Source organism: Taeniopygia guttata, chromosome 3 (genome assembly GCF_048771995.1).
Source record: "Taeniopygia guttata chromosome 3, bTaeGut7.mat, whole genome shotgun sequence".
NCBI lineage: Eukaryota > Metazoa > Chordata > Aves > Passeriformes > Estrildidae > Taeniopygia > Taeniopygia guttata.
The window spans coordinates 55,071,064-55,097,373 of NC_133027.1; the positions used below are offsets into that span (position 1 = coordinate 55,071,064).

Genomic DNA, 26,310 nt, shown 5'->3' on the forward strand with positions numbered 1-26,310 from the left:
GTGCACAAGGAACATGCTTGGCAAGCCAGTGCCAATGTCAAATGTACATCTGCAATACTGTCTGAAGTTAAAAGTTGTCCAAGTAATCATCTTAGAAAAATCAGAAAATATTATCCTCATGTATACTTTCAATGAACATTTTAGTCAATGACTTGATTCATTAGCCTATTTCCAGAAATGTTCATTCTAAGCCAAGTATTTTTTGTCTCTTAGTACTATTCCTATTTGCATCAGTAATATTGTCTTGGCCAGTCACAGAATTAGAACCAACAACATCTAGAACAACAGAGCAAACAAAGCAACAACAAATAAACAAAAACCTCTTGTGATTTATCTTCAAATCTGTGTAATTAGCATAAATTTAAGTAGGAACAAGCAATCTATAGGCCAGGGATTATTTGCAAAAAGTAATTTTATTGAATGAGTTAATGGAAAATTGTATAATGACAACTTCCAAATTAAAAAATGTAAGAAACTATCAAAGAAACTTCTCTAAAAATGAAGACTTGAATGCAGAAAGATTCTTAGCATTCTGGTTTCCATACTAAGCTATCAGTGATATCTAGAAAAACAGTGAGTCTCTACATAATACTGGCTAAGGTAGACTTTCAATGATGATGTTTCACAGCATCATGGAATGGGTAAGAATGGAGGGGGCCACAGTGGATCATCTGGTCCAAACTCTTTGTATAAGCAGGGTCATCCTAGAGGACATGGCTCTAGATTGTATCCAGAGAGTTTTTGAATATCTCCATTAAGGTAGACTCTGCAACCTCTCTGGGCAATTTGTTCCAGTGCGCAGTCACTGCACAGTAAAGAAATTCTTCCTAGTGTTTGGGTAGACTCTCCTGTGCATCAGTTTCTGCTTGTTGCCTCTAGCCCTGATGCTCTGCACCGCTGAGAAGAGCCTCTTGCCAGCCCTCTTTCAGATACTTACATACATCAATGAGGACCCTCTGTGTCATCTCTTCTTGAGGCTGAACACAGCCTCAAACACAGCCCCTTCAGCTTATCCTCATAAGATAAATGCTTCAGTTCCCAAATAAATATAAGAGCTAAAACTTCCCAAAACAGTATTTCAAAACAAAAAAAACCCAAAACTCTTCTGTCTCCATATGCCAGAAAAATAAGGGGAAGAGATTAGTTCACTTAATGAGTTCACTTAATGCAATTCATTACCTTTTACTGAACTGATGTTTCTTGCTTTAATAGTATTTTAAAATTTTTTTTTACATGGAGTAAGAAGATTTGTTTGTGTAAGGAATAATAGCTGGTGATATGAGTCTGGTATTTTCAGGTAAATAAGAATGCTTTTTTTGTTTTCATCTTTACTTAAACACTGTATGAGAATGTAATTTCTTTGTTTCTTTATTTCCTTAGATGATCATTTGTTTGAGAACTAAAAGTTAGTTGGTTACCACAGTGATTTTTACTTCATTTTGCTTACACAGGAGCCGCTGATGTTTACATCCAGTTTGCACCATTTATTGAAATATTTCTTCTTCTGCTAGACTGAAATTTGTTTCACAGCCTCTTTACCTTGATGACTAGGTGAATGTAAGGTTCTGAGCATTAACCTTCAATGTTGTAATTTTCTTTTCTGTGAGGTCCTGAAAGATTTCTCTTAGCAAATGATTGTTTGAATTAGCACATGTAGGTTATTTGTATTTTGATACATTGGAATCTTCCATCTTGCTTGCAGTTGTTTCAAAACTGGACCATATTAAAACTTCAGGTGCAACTATAGCATGGATATAACAGGATCGCCAAAACATGTTATGAAAATTTATATCTTTTCAATGAAAAAGGACACATAGTTTTGTAGGAACTAAAATTGGAGGTTTCACTTGGAAACAGCATTCTTCAAACATTTACGGATTTAGAGTGTTTTGTTTAGGCTAGGAGAAAATAAATATTTAATTAAAAAAAATTCTTCTGCTTTTTCTTCAGTATCAAGTAGTTCTTTTTGCAAGCAGATATTGAAAGTCACATGTAATAAAGACAGTGGAAGAAAAGCTTAATTAATTTGATAAGAAAGCACTTCCTTTTACTAAGAAGGCAAAAATACCTCCCTCCTTCTGCCTCAGCCCTCTACCAATATTCTGGGAAACACTGAGTTTCTCTAAAATAAGCCTTTCTGAAAGTTTAAAAATGGAGAGTAAGGTGGTGAATTTAATTCCCACACTTTAAAATATTAATTGAAATATCCAATTTTCTCCCTTCTCTGTCATCAGATAGAGTTGTTCTGTCAAAGTTGATTAAAAAAATTGTAATTATTTCTGGTGGTGTGGAAGGTATGTAAACTTTCAAGGAAAAGAAATCATTCCCTCTTTGCAGGCAGAATCTGTAGTCAGAAGATGCTGCCTCAAATGATATTTTTGCAGTTGATTAGAGTTTGGGTTATACAGTGACAGTGGAGAGACAAAATCTCAGGATTCAGTAAATATTTCCTTGTAGAGGAAATATTTCTCTGTAGAAGAAATATCTCTCTCTTACTTGTAGAGAGTAAGAGAAACAGTCTCTGATTTTCCTCTGTGAGATGCTTTTCATATGTTACTTTCATTTGCTGAGAATGCTCTACCTTGACATTTAAATATAGAAAAATTGAAGGATACGGGAAGCCCTGCATTTGAAGGGAAGTAATCTGATTGTAGAAATGAGAATGACACCTAATAGCAGTATACCAAGTAGACTAAATTTCCAAAACATTGATCTGTATTCCTCATATCAAACACAGCACTTGGTGTTGCTTGATTCTTTTCAGCAAGAAGCATTTGTGAAGCAATCTATGTGACCAGATGGTTGATAAAACAATATGGTAATGACTATTGGTTTATTATTAAGGAGGTAACATAGTCGCACATCTGCTATATTCCATTGCAAACTGCGTGGTGTTTCCATGTTCAAAGGTGAAAACTGGAGACTGACTTTGGCAAGAGCTGTCTGTGTGAACAATGGAGTCAAAGGTACTCTCAGTCCTGGTGTCCTTTAACAAGAAAATTTTTCTGTCTCTGTGGCTGAGGCGGAAGCAAAGGACTGACAGGGAGGAGAGTTATGGTGGAATTAAGTAGCCTATCTCCTTCATATTCTGCAGGAAGTCTTTCTATCACTGCTGTTACAGTGGTGAGAATGATACTGCTGTGAAGGTGATGCTTCATTTCTGCTCCTTTAAGTGCTTAATCTCATACCTTTCTTGTGATTGTAGCAATGTAACTGTATAGTAAAAAAAAGCTCTAAAATACTCTGTGGTAGTAAAGACAAGCCTAGTATAAGCATGTTCATTAGTCTTTATATTCTTCAGTCAAGTGGAAGTTCAAAGTGTGTACTTACCAAGTAAAGAAGAAAAATAAATAGAAACAAGTGCCTTGACAGTATTTTTTTTTTATTTTGTTCACTTATTGCCATAGCAGTTGAATGCTTGTACTGTGTCCCTTTTTAAATGCATGCCTCAGGTCCCTTGGAACCTCCCCAGTGTCCCAGTACTTAGCTGAGCTTGCCTCAGGCCAGTGATACCATGAACATTGAACTCTAGTATTTCCCAATGTTTGCATACTAGTTTTCTCCTCTTCATACCATAGTGCTTGTCCTGTTTGGTGCAGTCTCAGTGGTTCACAGAGAGGAAGGGAAGGAAAGGAGACGTAGAAATGGATTTTGAAGTGTGTTCTTCTCAGAGCTAAATTTAGACTGAGAATGTCAATGCTGAGAGGACAGAGAGTATGAATTTTGGAAGTACTCAAAATTGAAATTTATTCAGTTGGAGACTAAAAATGTTGAGTTTATTTCCTTTTTTCTTATTTATTAATGATACAGATGCTATACAGTTTCTTTAAAAAAATTGCCTAAGAGTTTGTGAATTACAGTGTTATGCTGCCTTTATAGTTCCTATTTTTAGATTGATCCTCTCAGCTCCTAACATATATTCAGTATCTTGTCTTTATTGCAAAATAATTTTCTAAAGTCTGAAAACTTTCTTATTTCCCCTTGAGTAACAGTGATAGGTGTATTTTCAAATGCATAAGATATAGAAAAGTATCTATGGTAAATATGAATGCCAGTAATATCTTTGTCCCTGCCCTCAACTGCAATCACCCTAGGCATTTCTCATGAGTATATATTTGACTTGCATTTCTGTACACTTCAGTACAGTGCTTGTGGTTATGGCATATGTTGTCTTGTACCAGTATTATGTTGCTATATTTTCACTAAAAAATAAAAAAGAAAAAAAAGAAAAAGCACCATATCAAAAAAATCGGTAACAGTCTATTATTAATGGATGGAACTGTTCAGAAATTTAAGTGGATTCTACTTCTAGCATCACAGTTTAGACAAAGACATTAGGCAAATCCTAATGAATGCAGTCTGACTCAGAATCTAAAATAGGGATCTGTGAACAGCTTTTTTCTGCTTGATGTCTGAAGAGGGAGAATAACAATAATTTTCAATAATTCAGATTTTTTCCCAAAAATGAAAGGTAAATTTTTATTTTGATTGATAAAAATTGTTCCATGTGATGAAAAATGAAAACATTTTATTTGTTTATTTAATTTTTTTTCAATGAAAACAAATTTCACAAAACTATAAATGGAAGACATAGGACAGTCTTTTGCTTAGAATGCAAAAGAAAACTTCAGTAAGCAGAGATCTTATCGATGAAATTCTTGCATCCAAGGTCTTCTGTTTCCCAGGTTTTTAGCATACTTTGAGTCAGGCTGTCTAGCTAGGTGGCACAGCTTCATTTTCTAAGAAGTAATGAGTTAGGTTTTCTCTTGACTGAAATCCAAGTGTCCCATCAGTTTAGGATCTTTCTCATCCTGTTTTTCCATCTTACGATGCACAGTTAGTTTTTTTGTAGTGATTAGTAGTAGGAACAGCCAACAGGATCCATACATAAATGGTGCTTGTTAAAGATCTTTCCACTGAAGTCAACAGTAACCTTCAGATCAGGTCTGCCATGAAGGCTGTTAATCTCATTTTATTCAGTGTTGCATCGCTTCAGAGGTTGAACAGTCCCTGCTTAACACTCTTGGATTACTCATGCTCCCTATTGATTTTGGTTTGCATTTTCTTTGCATCCCGTTCCACCCCCACCTTCTGGCTACAGCAGCTTCAGGAAGGCTTCTGCTCAAGTCAGGTTTTGGATACCATTTTTCAGATACCATTTATATATGATTGGTCTCAGTGAAATGACTGTGATAACTTCCACTTGTAAGTCTTCTTTTTCAAGTGCTTTCAAAGGATGTAGGAGCCTAGAAAGTTACCTGTGTGTACCAAGAAGTGATAGAATACTGATTTTTTTCCAGAGTTTTGGCACATAAGCTTTCAGCTGCTCCAAACTTTCCAGTGAGAATAACTTCGAAAGAAATGGTTTACAAAAGGAAATAAAACAGATTAGAGGTTTGGACAAAGATTTGGGTGTACTTAATTTTGTTGCTTTTGGGGTTTTGTCTTTTTTTTTAAATTTGGTTATTTGGCCTTAGTACAACTAAACTTGAGTATCTGATCTGAGAACAAAAAGACCTTTAACAATGACTGCCAAATAAATGGATACATCTTAAATATTCTGTTTACACAATGGTATATTGCCTCACAATTGTGAAATTAACGTTTCCTGTTTTTCTAATAGACATTGAAAGATATATGAAAGGAAGAGAAACATTTGACATATGTACTCGGTATCATGGGAAAGTATAGAATTTTACATTAGTTTGTTATGCACAATGAGAATTGTCTTTGCAATAATTTATTCAAAACTTCTACAACTAATTCTGCAAGTTGATAATTTGATACTAACATTATAGCAATATTCACGGCCCTTTTTTGCCTAAGAAAAAGGAAACTTAAGTAATATTTTCAAGTTGATAGTTCATACTGAACTTGAGTTTCTGATATTCAATACTACAGAAAAGAAGAATGGATATAGAAATATGAAATGTACTTCTACATTAAGCTGCAAAGAGGAAAAAAATGTGGAAAGCTGAGTGTAAGTGGTATTGCAGTCTCCCATTACTGTGAAAACAAGAGACAGGATCTTTACTGGTACATCTGAGCCAAGTTGGAATGAAAGTTTCTTTTGTGTAGTTAGACAGCCCACTTTTCTATTTGGCACATCTTCTCACCCTGTGCAAAAACTGATGTTGTAATTTCTAACATTTCTTGAAAGAAAATAAAAACTTATTAATCATATGAATCACAATACATAAAAAGTAATGAAGTTTCCATATGCAAAATATATATATATATACAGAGCAGTCTTTCAGTTTGAAGTCAAATTGATTAGAATATTTACATTTTATCTTTAGCATCCATAGTTTATTGATCACAATGCTTACTGAAAAGTGTTGTGCATCTTTATGTAGATCTGTGAAAGATTTTTCAAATTTTATAAGGACAATTCATGCCTGTAACTGTAGTTTATAACTCAACATACTCTTTCAGCATTCCAAAGGGAGCCGGTATGCTTATGTGTTGGTATTTATTTGACTGACCCCAATTTCTCTTCTTGGGGTTGGTAGCAGAGTTGTGGAAAGTAAAAGGTTTCATTCTGACATCAAAACAAGAGTTTTTTTCTTTTTTTTTTTTGTTTGGTTCTTTTTGTTTGGTTTTGGTTGGTTCGTTTTGGGGTTTTTTTTTGTTGGTTGGTGTTTGGTTTTTTAATTAGATGTTAACATGGAAAATTATTGGGCAAAATAATAGCTTAATTGTAAAAAAATGATTTTTTTTTAAAAAGGACAAATTCATTAAAAGCCAGGTGGACTATGTGAAGAAGTAACTTTATTCACTAGAATCTCATTGAAGCAGGGAGATATGAATGTATCAGCCTGAGGCCAAATGTATGTATGCTTTCATGTCAGTGCAAAGGAAAAGAAGAAAAAGAAAGGAAAGGAAAGGAAAAGAGAAGAGAAGAGAAGAGAAGAGAAAAGAAGAGAAAAGAAAAGAAAAGAAAAGAAAAGAAAAGAAAAGAAAAGAAAAGAAAAGAAAAGAAAAGAAAAGAAAAGAAAAGAAAAGAAAAGAAAAGAAAAGAAAAGAAAAGAAAAGAAAAGAAAAGAAAAGAAAAGAAAAGAAAAGAAAGAAAAAAAAGAAAAGACAAGAAAAGAAAAAAGAAAAGAAAAGAAAAGAAAAGAAAAGAAAAGAAAAGAAAAGAAAAGAAAAGAAAAGAAAAGAAAAGAAAAGAAAAGAAAAGAAAAGAAAAGAAAAGAAAAGAAAAGAAAAGAAAAAAGAAAAGAAAAGAAAAGAAAAGAAAAGAAAAGAAAAGAAAAGAAAAGAAAAGAAAAGAAAAGAAAAGAAGAAAACCCAAGCAGTGTAGTTTACCTGGAATTTTCAGTTTAAATGACGAATGTTACAGAAATTCAATAGAAGGAGAGTTAGTCAATTAAACACTGTGGACCAATGGACAAATTACTCAAAATTCAAAATACTCAAAAATCAAATTACTCAATTATTTGATTGAGGTCTGGAGTTAAGAACATTTAAATGAAGAAAGCAGAGAGACAATCTGGGTGAGCAGACAGATTGTCTCAGCAAACAGCTCTGTCAAAGAAAATTGGTATATCATGCCTGAGGAAGAGTAGGAAAAGTTAGGACTGCAGTACTACTTAAGGTGGTGAGACTATGTAAGGAGGCTCTGAAGCAAAAAAAAAGGGCAAAAAAACCTTTTCTAAATACCTTTAAATGTTCTTTCGAGAAGCAATGTTATGGTAGAACTAAGATTATGGGATGCAACTCAGTGTTGTGAGAAGAGATGCAAGGCAGGATGGCTCAAATTACTGTTATTTAAAGACTGTTCTGTAAATTGGCAATAATATTCTCACTGTTTATTATTAAGAAAATTTTAAAAGAGAGTAAAAAAACTATAAAGCAATCTCTGAGGGTAGAAATATATTTTTATATGTTCTCTTTTTAAATATGTAGGAGTTTATGCATGCTATTTGCAAAAAAAAACAAAAAAACCCAACAATTTTAGAGTATCCAAAAAGGTAGCAGCATAAAATACCTGAGTGTTAATAGGCATTAGACACTGAAAGACATCATATAAAAGCAAGCAAAATAGGAATTTTGTGAATTAACATAAAACTGCGGTAAGGCAAAAGAGTCAAGAACCAAACTGCTGCCCTTTCCTACAAAAAAAAGTCTGTGCTGGAGGGCTAAAATATCCAAAGAGAAGCCTTTTCAAGCATATCAGAATAATAAAGCTGATAGCCAAATGAGGTACAACAGGACTGCCAAGGACAGCAAATCCATAGCAGGTGGATTCTGTGGCTTGAGCTTCCTACGGAGGGACATAACAAAGTAGCCACAGTAGAGCTTTTCTTTGTTTCAGAAGTTGGAGGATCTTCTGAAAGAAACACAGATCCAAAAGAACAGTTTAAAGGCCGTGGCAGATTTGTTCCCCAACTTTTATAGCTGATCACATTGTGGGGGATATCCCTGTGGTCAGTTTGGGTCAGCTGTCCCAGCTGTGTCCCCTGCTGACCCCTTTAGCACCCCCACACTCCTCACCAAGGGAGGTGGCATGAGAAGTAGCTGGAATATCTCTGTGTTATCAACACTGTTTTGGTCACAGATCCAAAGCACAGCCTCACACAAGATACTGTGAAGAAAACTAACTCAGTCCCAGGAAAAAACAGCACCATAGTTGAGTATATGAATCATTTTATATAATGTATCATAACTGAAATCTGAAAAATCCAGGCATTTGAGAGTTTGACAAAACCCTGCCAAGTGTAGTTTTTTGTAATTAAAGTAAGCACTACTATTTTTGTAACTTTCCAATAATTAATCATGATGGGAGCAAAGAACAAAAAGCGCATTTCATGCACATAATTCTTTAATCTTCTGTGTTTTACAGAAGATTTCTGATTACATTCCTGGCCTGAACTGTTCATTCTGTGCTACTTAGAAATGGGTTTTTCCCCTCTCCTGACTTTTCTTCTAGTAGCTGCTGTAAAATATCTCTGAAGTTGGACCAGTTCAGGTTCACAGTTGGAGAGATATTAAAGTTTGTTGTATTCTACAAATGAATGTCCTATTTATTCTTTCTTTTTAAATCATTATAAATGGTTTTAAAAGAAACGAATGCTTACCATTCACATGGAACCCATCTGGTTTTCAAAAGCATCCATCAGTTTATGTTCCAAATGACATGACACAGTTTTTGCAAGAACTTTGAGTCCAACACTATACAGTAATTGCAATGAACTTTTGTAATGAACTCACACATGGATTTCCATCACAAAAAAAACCCCAAAAAAAGTCTTGTTAAAATTGCTTCAGTCTAAAATTCTTCAGAGTTGTGGTTCAAAACAAGAATGTTGCATCAATGTAAAGCATATTACCACAGTTTATTTAATGATAACATTCAGGAGCAGATGTACTTGTTTACTGTTTGAACAGCTTAAATCCTCACATTCCCCCTCTTTTACATCAGCAGTTGTTTTTGGCAGCAGTTTGCAACTGCTTACAGCTGTTAAAAGTTCTTGTGGATTTTCTTTCTACTGGTCACAATACTGTACTGGCAGTAATTTCTCTGCAATTCCACAGTGGACTCCACAGTGTATCTCATTCAGGAGGGAAAATATAGTGTGAAGTGCCATGAGTTTTTAGGATAATCATACAATGAATAAGGGAAATCATAAAATCTTGGTAGGAAAGTAAGTATGGGTGTTGTTTGGGTGAGTTTTTTAATATTGTTTGGTTTGGCTTACTTAGAAACCTTTGAGTTAAATCTGAGGATCAGAATGCTTTTTATTATAATGTCCAAGAAAACGTAACTTTACTTTTTTGTTCTTTATTTGAAATTACTTGTCTTATTTATGATCGTTGTCCAAGAAAAGTGTACTACTTTGAGGAGTAGTAAAGAAAAAAAATATATTTCTTTTATAATGTCAGCTCACTTTAGTGCTTTCTTAGAAGAGCCAGTAGAGAACAAACTATCATGGTTGTGTATGGTATTCCAAGCCTTGCATCTTGTCTGAGTCCCTCATATACTGTGGCATGCATAACTGTTGCTGAAACTACAGCTCAATTAAATGTTTCTACTTAAATAAGACAGTTACAAAAAGAAAATAAAAACTTGACATTATATAAATACACTTTCAAGGTAAACAATTTTTTTATTATTCTGTGATTTATTAATAACTATTGCTCTAACAATGAGCAGTCTGTTTACAAGTATTCAAGATGATGTCTTTGACAAATTGTTTTTGTCCAAAAATGACAAACATGAGAATTTCAGGAGCCATAAAAAAGCAGTGGCTTGAATAGGCAAGTGAAATTGGAAGGAAAAAAAATGACAAAAGCAAGTTAATGAAAACTGAAGCAATGAAGCCCTATTTAGCTTAAGCTGTAGGGTATAGTTGTCGATGACACAATAGTATTTGCTAAACAGTTTGTTAAACTGACATTTGCCTGTATTCTTAGGGGGAATGAATTAGTTGAGATACAATCTGACATGCATAGCCCTTGACATTTTAATGCAAGTTTAAGCATTGCATTTCAAGCAGCTCTTGTAATCATTAGTGAGGCACAGAAGGGAGTTGTGCTTTCACTTACTAAACCACTAATTTATTAAGATAGTGAGATGTTTATTAGAAATATAGCAAAATTTGCCAAATATACAATTTCTTATATGCTATTATTATAAACGTGTATTTATGAAGAAAAATTGGATACTGAGTTCTGTCATGTGCTTCCATCTACTACTCTAGTTGTGAAATCAACTCTAATGATAGATTAGGTCTTCCACTAAGAAAACTCATAGAAATTTTGTCTTTAGGGATTAAATAAGAGATACCAAGAGATTAATTAATCAACAGTAATTTTCCATCTACTGCAAATGAGCTATTTGCAAGAGATAATTAAAGGTGGTATTTCTTAGGAGAATTATGAGAGCTACTGAATCACCTGTTGAAAAATTTATTTTCAGCATTGTTCATCTTCATATTGATGTGCTTGCATAACTTGAGAATGTAAATAATGGGTTACTATTCCCATTGGATCATTTTAATGCTGACATTTTTGTCTTCTCCACTTCTGATTGTTAAGTTGCAAGACCTTTTGTGCAGGACAGAAACTTTTCTTTCTTGTATGCTGCTCTCGGAGATTAGACTTTAGTTAGACACTGACCTTTCTTGACAACAGTTTAGAGTCAGACCACTGCCTTACACAGAGTGGCAAAGTTGAAGCCCACAGTCTTGATATAATGTACAAAATAATCTACTGAGTTCTTGAACATAGGGAGTTCTTTACCACTACTAGCCAAAAATTATTGTAGGATGATCTTCCCAGTCCATCCTTATAACAAATTACACTAACTAGCTTTCTCTTTCTATGAAAGAATTAAGTCTTCCAGTTTGTCATCAGTGAAAAGTATACTGGTTAGGGGTGCTGTTTTCTTGAAAAAAAAGTGAGCAAAAAACTCCATGTCACACAGCCACACAGCTGGGTTTTTTTATATCCTACAAACAGCTTGAGATTGATTGCACTCAAATTGCTTGGCAAAGTAATGGGCTTCAAATACTGAAGCTCTAAGTAGAAAAATACACCACTTGGATTCATACATGGGTATTTTAAATTTGTGTGAGACCATGGTACATACTTAAAATTCTTAAAAGCTTTGTTAAAGTGTGTTAATTTTAAGTAACTCAGCAGTTGTTAATAAACGTTAATGCCAAATGGCAGCCTTTTCACTGTTGCATTAACAACAGAGGCAGCTAACATGATGCAGGTTTGGATATCAGTTCATGCCAGAAACACACACAGAAGGAGGGGTGGAAAGAGTGGTTTTAGGTGCTCGGCCATGGTGGTGAGGCACAGTCCTCAGCACTGGCTGCCACGACTGCCCTAGTACAGCAGAACCCTCAGCTCATGGCGAGTTCCAGAGCCAGAATGCAGATTTTAACCTCTGAGGCTGCAAGAACTGTCTGGACCTTGCTGAGCTTGAGGGAGAAAGAGAGTGTCCTTGGCCGCAGAATGGGTAATGTGTTTGGGTATTTGTGTCACCAAGTAAAGGACTGCAGAAGGATGTCAGTAGACATCCATTAGACTGCACAGTATCAGAGGTGACAAAAGTGAGTAACTAAGAGTAACTAACCCCTTCTTTGCCTGCAGATGGGCAGCTAAAGACAATTCAGTGCCTGGTAGCATGCAGGCTAGCAGCAGCAGGCTGAGAGCTCTGTTCAGTGAGATGTGAGCCAGTTCTGCCTACATAACCCAGGAGCATTGGGAGGAAGCTGAGTGAGAGTAGGGATTTACACTAAGTGGTACATAAGCTAGCAAGGTGCCCTTGCAAGTAATGAAAGCCAAGAGTATCCTGGTCTACATCAGCCAGACAGTCACCAGCAGGTTGAGGGAGATGATGAGGGCACATGTGAAGAGATGAGTCCTGTTCTGGGCTCCTCAGTAATAGATAGATGTGGACATGTTGGAACAAGTCCAGGAAATGTTTGGCAAGACAAATAAGGATTTGGAGAGTCAGTCCTGTAAATAGATGCTGAGAGGGCAGGGTTTGCTTAGACCTGAGAAGTCCCAGGGAGATTTTGTTAACATTAAAAAGTATTTGATGGGGTGCAAGTTCTCTCTCCTGAAGACCTATTTCAAGTAAATTCTAAATAAGTCCTTGCTCATCAGTATATGGGACTTGTCTACTGCCAGAAGTAGCAAGAAGTTTTTTAGGCTGTCTCTCACTTCTTTATTGGCAGAAACCAAATGAAATGTGTTGCAAAATTCTAGTTGTAGGTCCCATCATCACTTGGCTGGAGCACACTGCAAGCCCTTTCAGGTGTCCTTGTTACAGAAGCTGGGATTGGATGGATCCAAGTATTTGCCAGTATCCAGACACAGCAGCTGAGAAATGTTGCCTTGATAATTAATACCAGCCTTTAAAGGGTGGTGGGGAAATGTGACACTATAGACATGACAGAAACAAGGAGCTGTTTAGGAATGACTGAGTGTCTTATAGAGGAGAGGCACTATATTTAATAAAATTAGAAAGTCAGTAGAAATAAAATGGCGTATGAGATCTCTGTGAACTAAAATTCAGCACCTAAACTGGGACAGCATTGCTTTAATGTTGTATCAGCAATTGCCCAGAGGTGTGGAACTGAGCTGTTCTTGTCAAAGGAAGGCTACGAGTATAATATCAACCTTCTACAACCCTTTGGCAGATTCTTTAGGTATCACAATAAAATGCAGTGCAAAAGAGTATTTCTTAAAAGCCTGAATGTTCTCAGTGCAGCTCAGATAGTTTAGTTGAAAACACAGCACAGATCCTGGTCCAAATAATTAACTTTCAAATAACTATGTAATTACACACATATGCATGCTACATTTTAGAATGGTCCCAGAAATCACACATCATGTTTAAAGCATAAAACAAGGAAAGATAATAGATATCAAAATTAACTGGTGTTATTTGTATCTTTTCCTGCAAATTAGGCAAAGAAGTAAGAAAATAAGTTCCAGCAGATGAAATGTTAAACTGCAATAAAGATGTGAAAAAGATTCTGAGTGACTGAGTTGAAGTAAACCTTTTTTTAGACACATCAGATTCAAGAAATCTGCCAGAGAATTGCTGGGCTGAGAGATGATCAAAGAGTGTTCAAGAAAGATAAGGTCATTGCTGAAAAACTAAATTAATTATTTGAATCAGTTTTTTCTACGGAGACTGTCAGGAGGGTTTCTGCACTGGAAACATTATTTACAGTAGAGGAGTTGGAGAAACAGTTGCAAACTGGATTGTTAACTGAAGAGGTGCAGAAAAAATGGACAAATTGAATAGTGAAAAGGAACTCAAGGCTAAAACAGGTGAATTATAACAGTTTTTATTTAACTCCTCACTGTCAGATATCCTCAGTAACTAAGAAATGAAATGCCATTTATTTTAGTAGCATTCCTTAGTCATCCAAGGAAACTACAGATCTGGAAGCCTGATACCTGTGCAAAGCTAATTAGTTGTAAAGAAATTAAAAGAAAAATGGAACTGGTAGAAAGATACATTTCTTTGTTCCAATTTCAGAACTGGAAGTATTAAATGAGTTTAGTATGAGGCAGACGTAAAACCAGCAAAGGAAGGATTTCTTTCCCTACAACATGTAAATGAGATGAGAAAATCCTAATTAACTGATGGTGTAGATATTGAAAGGTGACTTGGATTAAAGTGAGACGGAGTTCATGGAAATACTTTGAGGCTTACCAGATGTATAGAAACTACCTATAGCTCAGCAAATCCCTGAGGAACTATTATGTATGCTTGCCTTCATCTTACTGTTAGCATGCTGGCTTGGATGCTGTATGGGGCAGACTGCCAAGCTGGATAGGTCTTTTGGTTCTGACATGGTCCAGAGATTCTAATGTACTTGAGATGTCTTTTGAATATATTTGGTAATGTTCCTGTTGTTCAGCATTCTTGCAGGCAATCTAAAAAATCGGAAAACTGTGTAATAGCAGCATTTGTTGGTAATGTGAAATTTAAGATAATTTGTTCTATTAGCAGCTTATCATACTACATGAAAAATACTATATGGAAATGAGGGTTGCTAAAAGCAGAGTAATAAATATAAGAAGAAAAAAAGAATTATGAATGAATGCTGATGGATTAGTTTTAGACTAAATTTCTCTTCATGGTAGAGAACTTGTAACATCCTCCACAGTTCTCAGATAAGAAAAAGTTGATTTATCATCATACTGAATTTTAAAAATGAAAATATGTTGACTGCTTACAATATTCTCAAATGACAAATTAGAATACTTTCAATTAAATAATTATGAGTTTCAGGTTTAAAAGGGAAAAGAAAACAAAGAAAGAGCAACTGCAGCAGTGACAGTGATGTGTGTTGTTTTTTTTTAAGAAGCAAATTTCCTCACACTGGGACAAGGGTATGTAGTGATGAAAAACATAATGGTTGAAAAATAGAGTAGAACTCTAATACAGAAGAAGGCAACTGGTAGATATTAAACTCTATGACTCAGATTCATGCTGTAGCTCAGGAAGCCTTTAGACTGATTAGTCAGAGGAAGTGATCATATTATATTAGAGGGATCAGTGTTGAAACACTCTGTTTCTTATAGTCTTTCATAACTGTTTTCTTCTGGCCTCTCTTGGAGAGTCTTAAATATTCCATTTGTTGGAATATAGTAATGGACAAATGCCTTGTTAAGAAAAAGTATTCTTTACTTGAAATCAGAGTATCTTTCATTTAGAACCCAAAATTATGATTATTACTTTAGTCTGAGAAATGGTAAATAAAAGTTGTCCATAAAACCTGAACAAAATTTGATATTACTCCCTCAGGGCGACTTAGATTATACAAGTTGTAGCAGCCCAGTTGGTGGATTAAAGTATTAATATTTTCCTAGAATCCTGAGCTTTTGACCTTTGCTCTGCTGTGAAACTATGGAGTGGCTCACAATGCAGCGTGGGCACAGCTAACGCAGGTTGTAGCTGATGTGTGGAAGGGGGGCTAATCTTCACAGGACCTGTATGTGGAATACTGTGATGATCTTTTATGGCATAGGGATAGATGCTTAGTGAGGATTGTGTTCACTGGGACAGTTTCCAAGTCTGATTCAAAAATACTTGGAAGGCTGGGGCCACATTAAATGCGTCTTGACCGAAAATGCGCTGTCCTGGGAACAGTGCCTTTCAAACAGGTGCAAGATAGTGGATGGAGATGAAAAGAGTAAGTGTGCTCTGGAAAAACTCAGTGATGCCTCATTGGGAGAGTCATATTGAAAATACTGTAAATCTAAACCTATTTAAACTTCTTTAAATTGAGATTCTTACTGGATTCTTTTCTGATTCATGACAGATGTTCCTAAAGTATTCTTAATTATTCTTCCTTATTCTCTTTTCAAGGAGTAGGAAAAACTTGGTTGGACAGTTTTCAAGTTGATTCTAAATGTTTCTAGGAAGAAATGAATGATTTCATCACAGATGTTTATAGGAGGAGAAATAATTTAGAGTAATTAATTTTTCTAGTGTAAAATTTTCACTTAAGATTAATTTTGATAAAATTATCTAGTTTTGAATTTTCTAGTCTCAGTGACATTTTGCTGTACATACTTGAGCAGGTGCCATATTTCATGCAGGACATAGCTGCATTTCAATAATTATGTGAACGTAATTGTTGTTTTAAAATTAAATTGTGAAATATTTAAAGACAAGTCTTAAAAAATATATAAATGGAAGTCATCATCTTACTAGATTAGCCTTGCCAAATAGATGAACTGCTGGCAGATAATCCTTTCAAAAATGGGATCTATTCTAAAATGAAAACCTCTGGTTTTATTTTGTTAACTTACATTTTAGTTCTGTAAAACTTTCATTCCAAAGATGTGTTTTTCCCCCATCAGTGTCTGAAGACTAAATTTTTTGTTTTTAAAATAATCAAAAGGTATGACTGCTGATTGTCAACTGTGTCATTTGTGGTCAAGCTGTGTCTCTGATTAATACTGCTAACTCCCTGTGGGCACTTGCTTCTTTTGATACATGGGATTTCACTTGCATCTTTGTCCTCCAACCCCCAAAATATTTATTTTTGTCTTTTTGAAGAGATAGTCAGATTGCCATGCTGTTTATTACTGCCATGGTGCTGTTGTTCTACCAGACTGAGCAAGGCGCTACTTTCGATTTATTTCTTCTTTATCTCTGGAATATCAAACTTTGGTGTTTAGCATTCTATTGCTTTAAACCATAACCCATGTATGTTTGCTGGCAGTATAAAAAAAATCTCTTGGATCTTGTTTTAAAGGAAGGCAGTTATGGTGTGAAAAAATACTCTGAATAAATATGTTTCCTTACTCACAAATAAATATTATGCAAAAAAATCTTCAGGCATGTGTTTTTGCTAAAATTCTCCTTCATTTGGAAAGATCTGTCAATTTCCACTTGACTTGTTGCCACCTTCTTTAGGCTTTTGAAGTTTTCTCTCCACACATGTTCTCTCTTCACCAGGGATTTGAGCAGTTCTCTCTCTGGTCATGTGCTTTTGTCCTATTTGTAGCCAGACATTTCTCATTCAGGACCTCCTCCTTGCTTCCTCTGGGCTTTTTTTTATAACCTTTTGTTTGCACCATGTCTTTTTCACAACATTTTATTCTGTTTGTTTCCAGATGTGTCCTTTAGTTACTTGTAGTTAGGAACAGAACTGAGTCAGAGCTCAGTGACTGTATTGCTGTGATCTGAGTAGGAGGTAGTGATATCACCTGTTCCTGGAGGCAACATGGCAGAAATCCAGAGGTGCTGATTCATACACAGGCAAGATATAATTGATGGCTGCTCCTGGCAGAGTGGTTCCCAGTGATTTGGTGTACCTGTAGATACAGTGGAGCAGAATGCTGGACATGATGAGGTATACAGTTTCCCTCTTGGCAGAAAAAATCTCAGTATCACTGAACTGTTGGGGTTGGAAGGGACCTCTGAAGAGCATCTAGTCTAAGCCCCCTGCCAAAGCACAGTCACGTAGCACAGGTTACATGGGAACGCATCCAGGTGGCTTTTAAATGTCTCTGGAGAGGGAGATTCCATACTTCCTTGAGCAGCCTGTTCCAGTGCTCTGCCACTGCCAACCTAAAGAAATTCTTCCTCAATACTGAGGTGAAACTTGTTGTGTTTAGAGACCTTGCTCCTTGTCCTAACACCACTGAAAAGAGTCTGGCACCATCCTCTTGACACCTGCCTTTGAGATAATTAAGTGAGTTGATAGTATCGCATAGGCAATGCAAGTCAAGTAGTTGTTCAGTAAGTCAATCCAGCACCTCCAAAAACTCCAGGAAACAAGAGCTGCTGCTTTCCTGGGAGCAATAGATTTACAGTCTCTTTCCTCAGTGTGAGGCAGCCACTGCTGAGTGCCAGCTGGTGTTTGAGTGCAGCTGTTTGCCTAAACCAGCGCTGACATGACCATGTTCAATGACAGAAAATGGCCGTGTGGCCTGACCTCTCACTCAGAGCACTGAGGTATGAGGCAACACATGTTCATTGCAAAGAATAAATAATTTTCTTATTCATTCCAATGTTCTGCACATTTGGCTTAGCATCTGAACATTCTTTCAGTGTACCAGCCTGTAATAAAAATGCCCCAATTAAAATTTAACACTTGAGAATACAGGAAAATTAATGGTTTCTTTCCTCTCTCCCTCTAGGTGCTCATTAACAGTATTTTGCTATACTTGACATGTTTCTTATTGTAGGCCTTTTCCAAGAACAGTTCTGTAGCAGCCCATCTGCTTTATTTAGTTGATTCAGAGCTAATGTGTACCATGATCAGCTACAAAGATAGGAGGGGAAGAAGATGTCTTGTTTTTTGTTGCCTTGCCCTTGATATGTCAGTTGGGGACAGAGAGTCTCTATGAAGGAGCCACAGAGTTTAGCTAGATTTCTAGATTTTAGGATATGGCAGACAGAGAAAAGGGGAGGCAATCTTTACAGAAACTATAGTGGTAGTGTCTTTGGAAAAACAAATGCCAAACAAAGTTCTCAGAAGTGATAAAGACTTTCCTCTGGGACCAGGTGAAAACAGTTGCAACTCAGAAAATTGTTTCACCTTGCTGAGAACAAAATTCAAAGGAGATGTGTAAAGAGACAGTGGGAAAGGAGAGGTGCTTATGATGCTGATTTTTTCTCATCTAGCTGTTGTAGTTTTCAGTATTTGAAAAGTTCAAAAGCCTTTTGATGATCGCTCTAAGAGGTGCAAGCTGACCCCTGTTGAATTCTGAATCCCATTGCAAGTACACATTCCCTTAACTCAAAATTTCTGAGCCCATTTGGTTGTATGATTACCTAATTTCAGACTGGGTGAGGAGAAGTGAATTGCCTGCGGCATGGACACTGGTTTAGGGCCTGGGTTACACATATGCAGTTTGGGATGCAGTCTTTTTTTAGCTGATGACTTTCCTTTGCTCTAAATGCTTTTATTATAAAGACTTTTCATAGCTGAGGTCTGTGGACACATGGAATATTTTGGGGGAAATCTACTTTCTAAGGAAAGAAGTTATTCTGCATGTACAAATGCATTAACACAATGTCTGTAATGATATTTGTTGGCCTAATCATGACAAAATTGATGTAATGTAATTCCTTACTGCTTTAATAATTCTTCAGATTCACACTTCTCTAATTAATGGACGACCTAGTGCCGACGATCCATCACGTGAATTACTGGAGTTCACCTCTGCTCGCTTTATTCGCCTGAGATTCCAGAGGATACGGACACTAAATGCTGATTTAATGATGTTTGCACACAAAGATCCAGCTGAAATTGATCCCATTGTCACAAGGAGGGTAAGTTCTGGCAAGACAGTAGAAAGACGTGTAGAAGTTATCTTACTTATTTGTAAGTGCTGTACCTGCCTTTGTTTGCCATAGGAAATTTTAGGAGTTGATGATTACTTGCTGTTGTCTTTCAAAATCCTGGTGCTGGAGAATTCCCTGTGCACTCTATTTTGTTATCTTCTCTGGAGCAGAATTGACAATTTTACCTTTTCTGCATAAAGGTGTTATTAACATAAACACCCAGCTCCTCTGTCTGCAAACATTTGGATGTAGGTATTTGGCAAGTGTTTGCTCTTAGTATCTCTTGCCTCTTCTGCTACTCAATCGTTTTGTTACCTTTAACATGCCTTGAATATTCCCTTTGAGTAAAATTTCTAATTGTACTATAAGTAGTAGTAGGGTCTGAATACAACACTTTTAGCATTTGCATATGATTGAGGGTAGCAACACGAATTTTGTGCTTTGCTTTAGCTTAAAAGAATGGATACAGCATTTAAACTCATACCATACGCATTTTTCTAGTAAGCCTTCTCAAAAACTGGTTTGGTGGATATATAATACTCCTTTTTTTTTTTTTTTTTTTTTTTTTTTTTTTATCACTTCCTCCTCCTGTTGGTCATCATATTATAGTGGTAGCCTAATGTTCCAAAACAAAAATAAGTCCTGTTTTGAAGGGGGGTTTATCATTATTTTTTGGTTAATATAATTTGTCAGTGATGGCGAAGTGCTAAGAAAATTTGTTTCTTCTGTTTCCATTTCCTTGTCTAAACAGAGAGTGCTGGCAATTGCTGAAAGTTTGGAACAAGCCATTTTGTTTTGAATTGCAAACCTAGAATCCCTTCCAGTTGAGTGCAGTTATTGCAGCCTCACTAATTGTGAATACTGTGTGTCTGTGTAAAAGTGGATATTTCATAATCTGGTTCTAAGCCAGTAGAAGTGAAAAATTGAGTTAACACTTGAAAAATTATTCTAAACCCATGAAGATGGAGTGCAGGACAATACACTGGTTTCTCAAACCAACAAAGAACCATAACTTCTGTGCGGCATCTCTCCATGGGGCTGACCTCAAAGGATCAAGGAGCAACTGAAACTTGCCACCCTTGTCAGGAAACAAAGGGTAGCCACAAATTATATATTTTCTTTGTGTTGGAAGTTTAACTAGGAGTGATCAGGGCTCTCATTATGTTTGATATATGTATTCATGATCTGATAAAGAGGTTGAACACTGTAATAGCAATATTTGCAAATAGCATATGTTTCATTTGATTAGTCAGCTGTGAGCATGTTGCAAGACCCTTGTCGAAACAGAAGACAATGAATGAGATTCACTTTTCACAGGCTTTGTAATATAAGATTATGAATATCTTTCTAGCCTCCTTTCTGCTTAGGGCTCTTAATACTCACCAAAGCAAAAAAGAGAAATGGCCAAATGGCAGAAAACTGGTCAAAAATACTTAAATCTCAATAATAAAAACTGTTTCATGATCATTCAAAAGGCCAATAGTGAAAAACAGTTATTCTTTCCACAGTTCAGTGAATGCCCAAATTAGACCCAGCTAAGGTGAACAAAGTTGTTTCATAGGTTTTTTCCTGGCTTTTCTCCTCTTCCCATCATCATACCTTTTCTTTTTCATATTTTCTGAAGAGAATAAATTCTATAGAATTTTACTTTTCATTATCCAGTGTGCATATAGCTTTTTCTTATTCTCATGTTTTTGTATGCTGTGTATAAATTGACATGGCTTTTGTGACTTCAAACAAATGGAACTGTGCCAGTTTTACACCCTTTCTTTCACTCAGCCTGAATCTGTTGATCAAGACACGGCTTGGATTACACTGTCTGCTATATTTGTAATAGATCAAAAAAGAAATAAAACAGGACCTGACAGTTTTGTCACAAGAAATGAATTCTGCAATATGGCACCTGCATTTTAGAATCCACTTAGCAATTCAATTTCTGTTTTGTCTTACAGTATTACTATTCTATAAAAGACATCTCCGTTGGAGGCATGTGTATATGTTCAGGCCATGCAAAGGCTTGTCCACTGGATCCAATGACCAATGTATGTATTTTTTTTAATGTGCCTTATTTATAGGGTGAAACATGAGGAAAAAAAAGAAAAAAAAAACCCTGATATTGATATTCTTCAGAGTTCTGTGAATTTATGTCTGTTTTTCACCTAGAAGAACAGTCAGAAGCAGTGCCAGAATGAAACAGTGCTAGCAGCCAGAATAATGAACATTCATACAGCATCAGCAGAGACTTTCCTGAAATGAAGGAATAAGTTTCAGATAATTCATATTGGAATTTTCCTAGGAAAAACAGAAATCTTAGTTACACTATGTTGCTGTAGAAATGAGCACTGTCAGTCTTTCTTTTCCTTCTTGATATTAACCAAGATATTTCCTAAATGGTTGTCAGATATTTAATTGTTGCTTGCAAACAAATGATGGCTCTAGAATGGTGCATTGGCTATGTAGCAAGTATCAATTGAATGATCAGTTAAGCTAATCTAGAAAATCATGGGCTGTTTATAATATATTTCAACTTTTAACTCTTTTTTTTTTTTTTGCATATAACCAATATAATCAAAGCATAACCAATGTAATTAATACAGAAATATAATTTTTTACTGATTGTCCAACCCTATGCACTCATTGTCACTAATAATGAATTTCCTGTTTACTATTACATGCTACAGTGTGGGATCTCTTCATGTACTATTCACTTAAGTAGGAGCTTTATAGGATTTAACTGAAAATCTTATTTGTATGTGGCATTAAGCCATTATGTAGGAAATCATTTAAAGAAATGACAAAAGCTTATAGAGAATGCATTTCAAGTTCTAAGCAATTTCTATGGATACTTGTAAAAACTGAGCAAACGTCTTGGTTTAATCCTTTTGAGAATTTTCTGTAATGATATGTACAGCAAGTGGTAAACTGTTGTTTCAAATGCCCTTAGTGATGAAGCTGCAGCATTGTCTCTGTGCCATCTGTTAGAATCAGGCCTGCCTCTGAAAATAAGTGCTGCTACTGAGATTAATATCATACTTCAGATAATTTGGCTACTTGATAAAATAAGGGCATTTTGACAAGTGTGAGGTCCTGTTTTGTAGGACATCAAATCTGTATTTGTTATCTGACCAGCATAAAAAATAGTGTAAGTGAAACAGTTCAAGCCAGAAGAGATTTGGAGGTTTAGCTGTCCAGGGATATTCTTTGGACTGAGCCATGCCAAAATAGGCTTATAAACATTATGACTGTACTTGTTAGCAGAAAGAATCTTTCCCATAGCATTGCAGGGAATAAACTTACTGGAACTCACTGCCATGCATTTGCGAAGTAGTCCTTGAGTTATACTTGTTTTGCAAGATTTATGCATTGTCCTGTGAGCCATGGAGCTTCTCTGGCTTGCTGGTTTGACCTTGTGTGGCCTCACAAGGACCACAGAGAATCCCCTTCACTAAACTATTGGAAAGGCAATTTTTGCTTCTTATTTCTCCAAACTGCATGGTTTTTTAGCTTTTCCAAGCTGCCTCTGTGGCTTCAGGGAGTTTTGGTGTTACTTACAGTAATATTTTCATGCCAGGTTAAGATGGTCTTGTGGGGAACTGTAGAGTGACTGAAAGGCTGGACTTGTGCTCATCTATTATTACTTTAAACACTCCTGCTATCCCTCCCATAGAATTAGTTACAAAATTGGAAGGTTACGTGGTAAGTTGACTTATCCAGTCAAAAAATAATATCAAATATATAAAAAAAGGCAATTTGTATTGGATCAGCTGACAGAATTTACTTCATTCTGCAGCAGAAGAATTGATGCATCAAAGGGAAGGGTGGAGAATGGCTTGCTCCTTCAGGGGTCAGATCGGTTTTTCTGTATCCAAAGGCTACCTGTACTTTGGCTTATTTGTTTTACTGGGGAACTTTCTCATCATCCTTTATCCAGTTGGAATTAAATTTTCCGGCATTCTTAGGTTCTCCTTAGATTATCTGGCCAGCTGTCTTCCTTTGTTTTGTGGCTGTTTTCTTCAAATAGAGCTATAGATTTCAAACACACTTTGTGAATGCAGGATGCATAAACGAATACAAATGAATAAACAAAGGAATTACAGAGTAGAGCCATCGTTAATGTTTTCATAATTTGAACTGGAATGCATATTATGTACATGGACAGATTTTTCAAATCATCACATTGTGTAAATATTTGTTTTTCTTTTAAATTAGAAATCCGTCTGTCAGTGTGAGCACAACACATGCGGAGAGACATGTGATCAGTGTTGTCCTGGTTTCCATCAAAAGCCTTGGCATGCTGGCACTCTCCTGCATAAGCATGAATGTGAACGTAAGTTGAAAACAGTACAGAGGAGAAAAGTTCTTGCAACTGCTACCGAAAACTGAAATTGGGTCCGACATGATTTTGCAGTTTATTTGGTTTCTAACCACATTGGTTTATGAATAACATTTGATTTTATGTTATTCACTTAATTAGACTGACTCAAAAGACTTTGCAGAAAAAATTACATGCAGAGTTGTGGTTTTATTGAACTCAGAGTATTTTATTGTAATATGGTGATATATGGGGAATGCTATATAAAAAAATTGTCTTGTATAGTTTTTATAATCATTATGGTTTTGTTTTTATAAAATAACAAGGTTATACCCTGGTAAGTAAAAATATCTCTTTACAGGTTTTTCATTATAGGAAACTTTACTGGTGTGATTTCTGTTTAAATGACGTTTTTATATGTTATAATATTCATCTTTGCTGAAACAAAATATTTTTGTATTATCAAAATGCAAGCTGATGTCTGATTTTTTTTAACGGAAAATAGAAAATATCTAGTTTTCCAACATGGAATGAAAACATACCTTGAGATATCAACTTCCCACAGGGTGGAAATTTAATTTTCAGATTTATTTTAGTAAGGGTAGTTATAATTGAACTTTAACCTCTTACTTCCAAAGGTCACATACCCCTTATAATTCTGAACATAATAAAATCTAATGCTCCATTACATTCAATATTTATTCATTTGTGGGATTTCAGCTATAATTTTATCATGAGTGATTAAAAATAAATAAAAAGGAGCAGATATGCCCATATTTAGAGTAGCCAATGCTTATTTGTGTCCTGTAAACTTTGGTCACAGAGGTCTTTGTTTTAGTTGGGACTGTGTCTGCACTGAGACTGCATTATGGAATGAAGACAGGGTACATTTAATTTCATGTTTAATTTTTAAGAGACACTTACACCCTATTCAACTATTAGTGAATTTTTGTGCTGTCTCGGTGAACACAGTTCCCTGGGATCTGGTTCACATGCCTCTCCACAATGTTGACAAGCTTTGAATTTCTCTTTATGATGAAATGAATGTTGTAATACCACAGGGAAAGGGCCAGTGAACTACCTCGTTTTCACTGCAACAGAGTATTAGATTAACTTTCCTGTATTTGGACCTGAAGTCTAGAGTTCAGATATAAATGTCAGAAGATTTAAGATTGGGAATCCCTTTGTTCTGCCTGAGTTCCTATATGCATATGTGCAAGTGAGATGTTTTTAGGATGTCTTTCAGCTTTTATTTGAATCACTTTAATTTACTCATCACATTGTGCTGCTCTTCTTACAACTCCTCTTGCATTTTAATTTAGATAACCCTTTCATGAGCTGTATATGTATGCAACCCCCAAAAGGTTTCTCAGCTATCAATTTAAAGAAGAAAAAGAAGTCAAACAAACTGAAATAAACCAGGAATATCATAATTAGACTGTATCTGTTAACTTCTGTACTCCCCAAGACAAAATATTGAGGAGAAAAAAATACAACTTTGTTTAATTCAATAGAATTTCAGGCTGTGCTTGTAATGGGACCACATTGCCTTTCACAAAGTACTAAATGAATTTTTGGATGTGCTTCTACAATATACACAGAACCAATGATAAAATATTGAATGGCTCTTTTTAATACCTCAGTAACAGTGGGGCATCCCCAGTGGGGAAGTATTTGCTAACGCTTTCCTTCTCTTTTAGCATGCAACTGTCACGGGAAGACTGAGGAGTGTTACTATGATCAGGATGTGGCAGACAGAAATCAGAGTTTGAACATCCACGGGGAGTTCCTCGGGGGCGGAGTGTGTGTGAACTGCTCGGGCTACACCAGCGGCATCAACTGCGAGACCTGCTTGGATGGCTACTTCAGGCCAAAAGGGGTAAACGCCTGCTCCACCTCCCTTCGCTGCAAAGCTCGCCATTCAAACCATCGCTTCAGAAGCTTACGTTGCTAAACAGAGTTTGGACTGCCATTTTGTGAAGGTTAACTTCCAAATCTGGCAGTGCAGTGGTTGCTTTTCACAGCTGGGAATGTATAAAGTTAACACTCAGAAAAATAGGAAAGTGAATTGTGTTGATATGAGGGAATGCACTTGAGGTCAGGGCCTCCAGCTAGTATTTCAATTTAATTTAAAAGAGGATGTGGTCCTGTAAACAGAACTTCTGCCTCAGTAATGAATTTCAACTTTTGTTATCACAGTTCAAAGAAATATTGCTATATTTGGTATTGATGAAAGAGAGACTGTAATTTCTGTTTTTTAAATGCAATGTAGAATTAATAACCACTGAAATTCTATAGTGTTTCATGAATGTCTTTAAATTTCAGTGCAGTGGAAATTGCTTTTTTCTATTTCATTGTATAAGACTGTATTTTCATCTAAGTGGAAGCTGTCAAAAATGAATCTTATATTAGGTTGTATTGTCAATATGGGCCATTCCTGTGCTTTAGACAGCTACACTATTAGTGTGTGCTTGAATTGCTTATATTTCATCTGTATATTTTCAGATGGGTAAATAATGGCCTTTAGTCTGATTGGTGTTCAATCCTCAAAGAGAAAACATCAGCAAATAGCAGTAATTACATTTTCTCTGATAGACTAGATTAAGCCTTACAACTTGAGAAAAGGAGTACTGAGAAACAATTTCTTCAACAGCAGGGCACTTACTTGATTTTTGCCTCTGTTTTGAGTTATCATCCAGCTACAATGGATTTG

The 26,310-nt window shown here is 35.8% G+C and overlaps 1 protein-coding gene across 8 annotated transcripts in view; it reads left to right on the top strand.

Moving 5' to 3' along the window:
* LAMA2 (laminin subunit alpha 2) overlaps nucleotides 1–26,310 on the top strand; it is a 333,883-nt gene that overhangs the window by 100,710 nt on the left and 206,863 nt on the right. For all 8 annotated transcript variants that reach the window (XR_012055037.1, XM_030267881.4, XM_072926874.1 and 5 more), the window contains exons 5-8: nucleotides 19,094–19,273; nucleotides 21,238–21,327; nucleotides 23,495–23,612; nucleotides 25,298–25,476. Coding sequence is in view for 7 of the 8 variants with exons in the window: in XM_030267881.4 (XP_030123741.4) it covers nucleotides 19,094–19,273; nucleotides 21,238–21,327; nucleotides 23,495–23,612; nucleotides 25,298–25,476 (567 nt within the window). In the remaining variant the exon portion in view is untranslated. The remainder of the gene's footprint in view (nucleotides 1–19,093; nucleotides 19,274–21,237; nucleotides 21,328–23,494; nucleotides 23,613–25,297; nucleotides 25,477–26,310) is intronic.